This window comes from Sminthopsis crassicaudata, chromosome 6 (genome assembly GCF_048593235.1).
Source record: "Sminthopsis crassicaudata isolate SCR6 chromosome 6, ASM4859323v1, whole genome shotgun sequence".
NCBI lineage: Eukaryota > Metazoa > Chordata > Mammalia > Dasyuromorphia > Dasyuridae > Sminthopsis > Sminthopsis crassicaudata.
Window position 1 is genome coordinate 245,294,486 of NC_133622.1, and position 9,336 is coordinate 245,303,821.

General features: G+C 44.9%; 1 protein-coding gene across 1 annotated transcript; it reads right to left on the minus strand.

Moving 5' to 3' along the window:
• Window positions 1–408: 408 nt before the first annotated feature.
• On the minus strand, window positions 409–3,905 carry MPEG1 (macrophage expressed 1). Its single transcript, XM_074276808.1, has one exon. It carries the CDS (start codon window positions 3,769–3,771, stop codon window positions 1,594–1,596), a length of 2,178 nt encoding a protein of 725 aa, XP_074132909.1. The 5' UTR covers window positions 3,772–3,905; the 3' UTR covers window positions 409–1,593.
• Between the last annotated feature and the right edge of the window lie 5,431 nt (window positions 3,906–9,336).

The window sequence follows — 9,336 nt, forward strand, 5'->3', positions numbered from 1 at the left end:
TCTTTGCAATCAGTCTGTCTTCCCATCTCCCCCACTGTTCTCACCATCTCCTTGGAGCAAAAACACTTGGCACTTGCACCATAAAATAGCTCTGAGAGTTTTATGGTCCCCTTAGAAGGCCCACCATGGGTGTGAAGCAAGTAATGCTGAAGGAGGTGTTTTTAAGTTGCAAGTGGGCTGGGGAAGGAAGAAAAGTGACTCCAATATAACCCAGGGCTTTGTGCTGTCACAGCGAAATGAGTCCCCAAAACTAGAGATCAAGATATTCCATTTCTTGTTCACGGTTTCCTTACACAGAACCCTCCCTACCCACCTCCAACAGTGTTACGCCATGATTCTCCCCAGCTGCCCCCTTCCCACAGACTCTCTCATCTCCTCCCCTCACACCATATGAAATTGGTTTCCATAAGCCTGAAAGATGGGCTTGTTTTTAATTTAAAAACAAACACATGTGAGAGGATGGTGTTTCATGATCACATTAGAAATTACAGGAATAAGTAACCTCGCCCCTTCCTTCTCATCAGTTTCTCAGGCTATCCGCAAAATTTCCAAAACCTTCCCAACCGCCCCTTCCCCTGTTTGCTTTGATATCTGCAAGTGGCGACTGTCAAGCTCTAATTTTCAACACGATCCCCCTTCCTTCCTCCTCCCCAACCCTTACTTAGAATGCATGTTTGTTAAATTACACTCTTTAATTTTGTTTTTCAATTAATAAGCGTTTATTTCTCTCCCTCCCTCCTTCCTCCCTTGCATACATTTAAGATAATTTGTCCTAGAATGTCAGTGCTGAGAAGAGCCCCCAAATGCCAATGGCCCCCTTCAATCGTATGCTCTGACATTGCTTATCCTAATATTCTATATTCAAAAGTCTCTTCTGTGTTCTGAGCCTGACGGGGATGTGGAATGTTAATGAGATCATTAAGACTGGAAACAAAGAGTACAGACTGTCAGAACATAGAACCAGAAGAGGTCTTGCCATTCTCACATCCTTTTCCCATCTTTGTTCTGTATTTGAGCTAAAAGAAAACTTAAAACACAAAATCTTACTCATTACACTTAAAGGGACTTTAGAAAATTAGATCCCATATGATTGATATATTCTCTTTCTCTTTCTTTTTCTCTCTCTCTCTCTTTCTTTCTTTCTCTCTCTCTCTCTTTCTTTCTTTCTTATCTCTCTTTCTTTTTCTTTCTTTTTTTTCTTTCTTTCTCTCTCTCTTTTTCTTTCTTTTTCTTTTTTTCTTTCTCTCTCTCTCTCTCTCTCTCTCTCTCTCTCTCTCTCTCTCTCTCTCTCTCTCTCTCTCTCTCTTTCCCTCTCTCTCTCTCTTTCTCTCTCTCTCTCCCTCCCTCCCTCCCTCCCTCTCTCTCTCTCTCTCTCTCTCTCTCTCTCTCTCTCTCTCTCTCTCTCTGGAGGAAACAGATGGAATCCACCCCCCTTTTCCCCACCCCCAAGTAAAGAAGAGAAGCTCCCAAGGCACATTTACTATTTGTGTTCTTAATTCCTGAGAAAGCAAGGGCAGCAAATAAACCAGACAGGGTGAGAAGAAGCTCAGAGCTCTATACAGGGATTAAGTCGAATGATTCCCAGGCAGAGATTTAAACCAGTGAAGGACACTGCTCCTGGGTCAGCTCACTTGTGTCCTCCCCTTCCCTTGATATCCTATATTCAGCAGTGGCTCCTATCAAATTCTTATTCTCTTCTCCTACTTCTTCATACTCCCGTTTCTTATACCTACGAGTGCCATAAATGGCCAGGGTGACCAGGGCTGCCAGAACAACAGTCACAGCAGCTGTGATTCCCGCTGTTGCCCCGCCAGATAAACCACCGTCGGATTCACGGATGACATCTCTGATCCTACGGATCTCCGAAGGGTCTGCCAACTTCCACAGGTGGGTGCTGGAGTCCTTGATCCAGGACTTCTCGCTCTCGCTGCTGACAACCATCACCGTGTTGGTGGCAGCCTGACTCATGAGAGGTGGTCTGGAGAAGGGAGGGAGCCTCGCAGGTGGCAGAGATCCCCCGGTAAAGAGCCCCGCCTGGACACAGTACGATACTTGGCAGCCATCGCTGATCAGAGCCAGGTGTTGGCTGAAACCTGCCGGGCACTTTTTCAGGTAGGGTCCTCCTGGATTTCTGTGCTGGGATGAGTTCACCAAAGGATTCCCCACGTCGCAGCTGAAGAAACCGCCGAAAGGCACAGAGAACCTGTAGCCCAGCTCATAGTCCTGGCTGCTGCAAACATGGAGGCCATTCAAGAGCTTCAGTGGCAAATAGCCAGCTGGGCACGACTGGGCATTGGTCACAGGATTGATGGTCTTGCCACTAAAGAGACCACCAAAAAGGAAGCCTGAATTCTCAGGGACCTGGCCCCTTGCCACACACCAGAAGCCTTTGAATTCAGCCCTTGCCACTCGAAAGACATCCTCACATTGTTTCTTACAGAAAACCCACAGGCTGCATTTTCGGTGGCATTCCAGGAAGTTGTAGCCTTCCTCTTTAAAATGGGAGTGCAACAGGACTGGCGAGTAATTTTCTGGGCAGGAGAATCCGCCGGTGAGTGGATTCTTCTGCTCGAGTTCAGGGCACAGAAGCACGGCCTCCGTCCCGGAGGTCTGGGTACACTCCTGGTAAACTCCCCCGAAGGTGAAGTTGGTCATTTTCCCTTCACACGAGCCATCGTCCGTATTGGCTTGGAAATTGAAGTTGGGGGAGTCTCTGTCGGTGCAGCCAGGATAGGTGTTGAAGGTGTAGTACCGTCTCACTGCAGCTTCCACGATTTTGGAGAGCTTCTTCACCAAGGGGCCTGGCAAGTCAGGCAAAGTGTCCGAGTTGATGAAGAAATACAGGGGCAGACCCGAGCGGTCTATCGCCACCAAGTGGTTGGCGATGCCCTTCTGCCAGCCCTCGAGGGTGATACCTGGGTAAAAAGAGACCCCACCGAGGCTGGCGACCCTCGAATTGGTTCGGTTGGAAATGTAGTTCTTGTGGAAAACCTCCTGGGAAACATGAGTATCTTCTAGTTTGAAATTAATGATATTGTGGAAGGCGACCCCGGCAGACGCCGTGATGCTGCTGCGGGTAGACTGGCTGTCGTCCAAGAAGGAAGCCCTGATCTGGTCCTCCTGTACTAAGATAGCTCCGGCATCCACGCTGGTGACCACGTGAGTTCCGTAGCTGAGGACCAGGAGTTCTGCCATGAAGTTGGCCATTCGAGTCTGGTTGTTCTCCAGTCGCTCAGAGATATCCAACAACTCTTTCTTGAATCCCCTGCTTAATGAGGAAATCGGATTGACTTTGGCCGTGTAGACCAGGTTTCTCACCTGAACCCTGGTCGTCACAGCTTGCTCCTTCACCTGATGGGTTTTCATCCTCTGGAACTCACTGGAGAACTTGCCGTTGGCCATGGAGAAGAGGGAGAGCTCTGCGTTGATGGAAGAGGAGGTGGTACTTTGGTAATTCTTCCAAGACTCGATGATTTCAGAATTCATCTCCAAGTTGCTCTGCTTCCGGGGAATTGTCAGGATTTCATCTGGGATAATGTAGTTTCCATCTTCCGTGGTGCGACAATTTCTGTACTGCAAGCTCAGCACCCTTCCCATGTCCACGTTCCTCAGATTGTCCCAGCCCCCACCGGGTAACACCTCCAGAACGGAGCGGTTCAAGGCTCTCCTGCATTCTTGAAATCCGATGTCGGGATTCTCCACAGGGATGTCTTTCCCTTTCCCCAACACAAGAGCAGTCCAGAAGAGAAGGACTCCCTTCAAGCAGTTCATGATCCCAGCAACCCAACTCACACACCGGGCCGTGGTCACTGGCAGAAGAGCTTGAGAAACGAACCAGCAGAGCAGCCCTTCCCGAGACAGCGAAGAGAGCAGTTCCTCTTTCCAGGCTGATATTGCTGCAAAATAGAGAAATGAGACGCGAGAAAATGAAGTTTGGCGATGGGCGTGGAAGAAAAACTTGTGCTGGCGATAAAAATATCTCTCTTCCCCTCCTTCCAAATCCCAGAGAAGATCATAATCCCATTGGGAGAGTAGAATGAAAGGAATAGAAACCAAATGACCTTGAATACATCACTTCAGCTTTTTGGACCTGAGTTTTCTCATTCAGAGACGAATTGGTCTGGCCGTTCTGAGGTCTTGTGTTCTAAGTTCCCTGCCAAAGCTCACGCTGTATGGTCTAAGGATCCACATCTGGCAGTTTTTGATAGGATCTAGATCTGGCTTTCTTTGTTCTTGACTCCCTCCCAGGGCTGCCGTCTCTACATCCTGAAAGAGATTGGCCATCCAAACTGTCCACTAGCAGTTTTCAACTCTCTAGCTTAGATACAGTTTTATCAGCTTTATCATGCTTCTTTTCCAAATTAACCAAAAAATGAGCAAACCCAGTGCTATATGCAAGCATAACCTAGAACTCCTGACATTCATCGGAGTCTGGAGAGTGATGGACCACCCAGATAAGTGAGCCACTCATCTGAGGGTCTGTAAAGGAATCCCTTCCCAGGAAGGACCCGTTGAGATCCCTGTTTCTTCATTCCAAGATGAATGTGTTCTGTAACTGAAGATTCTAGAAGAAAAATACTTAGCTAGACATTCTGCTGGCTGTTAGATGCATGGAACCGTAGCACGTCGGGGTTGGGAGGGACACGAGGACAGAGAACCGAGACTATCAGAGCTAGAAGGAACCTTAGGACAGAAAGCACATAATGTGGCAGAGTCATTAACAACTTTAGGTCAGAGAAAAGAGATTGTCCAATCTGAGAGGGGTCTTAGAACATGGAGTGACTCAGCTGGGAGGAATTTTGGAACACGGAATGTCCAAGCCGGGAAGGCTCTCGGAATCCCAGAATCTCAGAACGTCTCCCAACTCTGTGCTGTAGAGATGATTGAATGGGGTCTTAGTGGCCAAACTGGAGCTAGAACCAGGGACTCCTAATACTGTGTGACTTTGGACAAGTCAGTCTTTCTCTTGGAGCCTCAGTTTCCCCATCTGCCATAAAAAGGAATTGGAAGAAGCTGATCTCTAAACTTGACATTCTAATCCTTCTGTCCTCGTGTTAAATTAGACTTAACTCAGAGTTGCCTTCCCTCTTTGGAAGCCCACAGAAGTTTTGAGTAAATGACTGTGCTGGAGCACGGAGTAGCCCAGAGGAGTTATGCAATTTGAAGCAAAATCTAATTGAATCCCAGAGAGCTGCTGCCAACTTGTGCAGCGCTGACTTATTCTTGCCTTTCCAAGGGCCGGGCAATCAAGGCTGTGTCCTCACCTATTTGATTAGAAATGATAGGGGGCCATTGGAATTTACTGGGAAGAGTCTTCTGTGCGTCTGGAAAAATCACTTGGGGATCTGTAGGGAGATGGAGATTTTTGGCAGAGAAATCAATAAGTCTCAGTGTAAAAGAATGAGAACTTTGGGGAAAGAAAGAGGGGGATGCTCAATTTCATTGCTATGGAATCATATGGAATCTGGATGGGAGAGTGCAAGAAGTGGGTGTAGACCTCATTATACTGTTTAATCTTCAAGGGGAGCAGAATTTGCCCCTTCTGCTTTTATTATTCTGTCTGATATTTAAGAGGGGCAGAATTTGCCCCTTCTTCTTTATTATAATATTTGATCTTCAAGAGGAGCAGAATTTGCCCCTTCTGCTTTTATTATTCTGTCTGATCTTCAAGGGGGGCAGAATTTGCCCCTCCTGCTTTTTTATACTATTTGATCTTTAAGGGGGGCAGAATTTTCCCCTTCTGCTTTTTTTATACTATTTGATCTTTAAGGGGGGCAGAATTTGCCCCTTCTGCTTTTATTATTCTGTCTGATCTTCAAGGGGGGGCAGAATTTGCCCCTTCTGCTTTTTTTATACTATTTGATCTTTAAGGGGGGGCAGAATTTGCCCCTTCTGCTTTTATTATTTTGTCTGAGCTTTAAGGGGAGCAGAATTTATCCTGTCTTCTTTCATTATACTGTCTGATCTTTAAGGGGAGCAGAATTTGTCCCTTCTGCTTTCATTATACTGTCTGATCTTTAAGGGGAGCAGAATTTGCCCCTTCTGCTTTCATTATACTGTCTGATCTTTAAGGGGAGCAGAATTTATCCTGTCTTCTTTCATTATACTGTCTGATCTTTAAGGGGAGCAGAATTTGCCCTGCCATTCAGAGAGCACAATGAGACTTCTGGGGCCTGGTGGGAGTATTGGGGGAAGCCCAAACATTAAGTGAGTTCTGTTGGTGGATGGAAGCCATCACACTAATTTGGGGCCATTCAAGCTGCTTGTACCTGAATAGATTTGCCAGCTGTTTTCAGACTAGACTAATTAGCCAGTGATTTGGGTATTGAGCTAGAAGATTGGCTCCCAAAGCCTGGGGAAGCCGTTGGTGCTGAACCATTTGTAATCTGCTATAATAAGCTGCTTTAAACCTTGCTCTCCCAGAAGAAATTCCCTCGGTATAAAATGAGTCTTTGCAGATGGTGGTACCCCACTAATGAAATGCCATGATCATTATGTTTCATCTCTCGCCCCATCCCCTCTCCTGTAGAATGGAAGCTCCTTGAAGCCAGGGACTCTCATTTGGTAGCCTCCCAATCCATTGGCGTGCCTAGTACTTAGTGGGCACTTAATAAGTGCTCATTCCCAGCATCATCACTCTACAGGAGAAAGAAAACTCAGAGATCATCTAATCTTATTTTGCTGCATCCCAGGAAGCAAAGTCAGGGTGCAAAACCACATCCCTTGATTCCAGGACCAGTACTTTTCCCACGGACCAGGCCATTATCCCCATTTCCATCAGAGGTCTGGAGCTAGAATACAATCCAACAAGCATTTATTAAGTGCCTACTATGTTCTAGGCACTGGACTTTGTGCTAGAGCTACAAAGGAAAAAGGAAAAACAGCCCATCCACTCAAGGAGTTTACGATCTATTAAATTAGACCATGTAAGTGTGATAATCATTTAGTGCAGCCTCCTAATTTTGACAGAAATTAGGGAAAGCCCCTGTAGTCACATGGGCAGTAAATAACAGAAGCAGGGGTCTTTACCATCCTATTCATCACTTCACATGTCTAAAGCCCTCCAACACTACAGATGTGCATTGGATGCAGCTCCACTGTTGAACAGTTTCTCTTTTCAAAAATCACATGATAATAAAGAATGGAGAAGAAGAAGTAACCGCAGTTTTGCTCCAATTAAAATTTGCATGTCATGCTTGGAAGAGAAAAGTCTAGCAGTGATGACTAATTAGCAGGGGAGGCTGTGCTTGGCCTGGGTCACGCTCAGTTTGGGTGGGTCACGCTCCTTCTCAGCTAGCCCTTTTTCTGTTTTCTTGGAGCCTTTCCCTTTGTCCTCTCTCTCTTCCAGCTTTCATCATCCCATAATCAACCGAGAGTTCAAACCCAGTCTTTGCTCCATATTAACCGAAGGCTGGTGTGTCTGTTTTGCTCCCAGGCCTTGATGGTTCCATTTCTTCAAGGGGAGCAAAGATTTCACTTTGTTGATTCAAAAAAGGGACGGAAGGCAAGTGGTTAATTTTGCTCATCCTTGTGGGCACCCCGTCAGCTCCCTCAGTGTCCCTTCCCCTCCTGGTCGCAGGCTCAGCCTCAGGTTCACGTGGCTCCAGGAGGAAGGAGCCGTTATTTTTGAGTTCTGCATTTGTGGTGGTTGCCTAAACTTGTGATGAAAGCTCAGCACTTAAAGCAGTGTCTGTCCTAACCCCTGTGACTCATGCGAAGAAAGAGAATTGGCTTTGAGGCCACGGGATCTGGGTTCGGATCTTGCTTGTGATACTTTGTTGGACTTTGGACAAGTCACTGAGCATCAAAATGGTTCCGAGCCGACCCAATTATTTCTGATTTTTGTTTAAACTTTAGGTACAGTGATGATCTAGAAAAGCTGATTGGTTAGATTGGGTGGAGTTATTTCTAGTGGCTGGGTGGATAGAATCACAAAACCTAAAAGTGGGAGGCTACCTCACACAGAATGTTAGATACTCTGTTTAATTCTGATGACCAAATTCTGACAAAAAGATAAGACAAAGACCCTTCCCCCTTCTGGCAGAGTTGGCTGAAGAACAGTGAAGAAGCTACCAGACTCAGTGGGGGTATTTGTTAATTTTACTGAATTGCCTTTTTCTCCCTTTTTTAGTTGTATTTTTCTATTTTAAGGGATGGTTTTTCAAATAGGGAAGGAGGGAGAGATGCATTTGGAAAGTGAAGTGATGTAAAGACAAGATCAATCAGTACAAATTAAAAAGGAAAAATGAGGGAAAATATAGAATGTTTAAATTGGAAGTGACCTAGGAACCGAGAACTGTCAGAGATAATGGGAGCACAAAGGGTTTTGAGTTCTTTAATATAGGTTCGAGTCAAAAATATATATATATATATAGGTTTGAGTCCTATCATTCTTGAAATAAGGGGGCTTGCACCTCTATTTTTTATCCTATCAAGATAACTCTTTTGTCAGACATATTTCTATTTTCTATATTTGTGGGGGGATGCACGATAAGGCAATGGGTAGGGAAATAAATCATAGGCAGAGTGCTAAGTGTCGGAGCAAGAACAAGAATACTAGACCATAAACCAAGGGTTCTTAACCTTCTTTGTGTCATGGACCCCTCTGACTACCCAATGAAGCTTATGGGCCCCTTCTTGGATAAGATTTTTAAAAGCATTAAATAAAGTATGCAGTATTACAGAGAAGACTAATTCTATTAAGAGAGATTTGTGTGTATCTATAAATATATGTGTATACTTTTTAAATTCATGGATTCTAAGTTTAAAACCTTTGTCATACAGGCAATGCCTGACACACGTTAGGTTCTGAGGTCAAGGAGACAAAACAACAGAAAGGATCTTAAAACTATAAAGAATCATGAGATTCACAATGAAACTACAAATTTCATTTAATAGATATACAAACCCCCAAAGAGACAAACATCAGAGCACTGGAATGGTAAACAATTATATAAAAACCCCAAAAGGGATGGACAGTAAATGTCAGAGCATGTGGAATGGGATTGAACAGAGCTGGATGATACCTTAGACTGTAGAACATAGAATATTAGAACTAGAATGGACCTTAGAAGGAAGATTTTAGAATGTTGTGGTGGAAAAGGACCTTAGAATAAAGGACAGAGAATATTATAAGTGGGAAGGACCTTAGAAGGTAGGACATTAGAACTCAAAGGGATCTTGAGAACATAGAGCAAAGAACATCAGATCTAAAAGGGACAATCGAGCAGCGATCAATTAGCATTTTTTAATGTTGTGGTGGAAAAGGACCTTAAAGGACAGAGAATATTATAAATGGGAAGGACCTTAGAAGGTAAGACATTAGAACTCAAAGGG

Excerpts from the sequence above, each read along its gene's own strand:
- MPEG1 (XM_074276808.1), bottom strand. The coding sequence starts at position 3,771 with ATGAACTGCTTGAAGGGAGTCCTTCTCTTCTGGACTGCTCTTGTGTTG.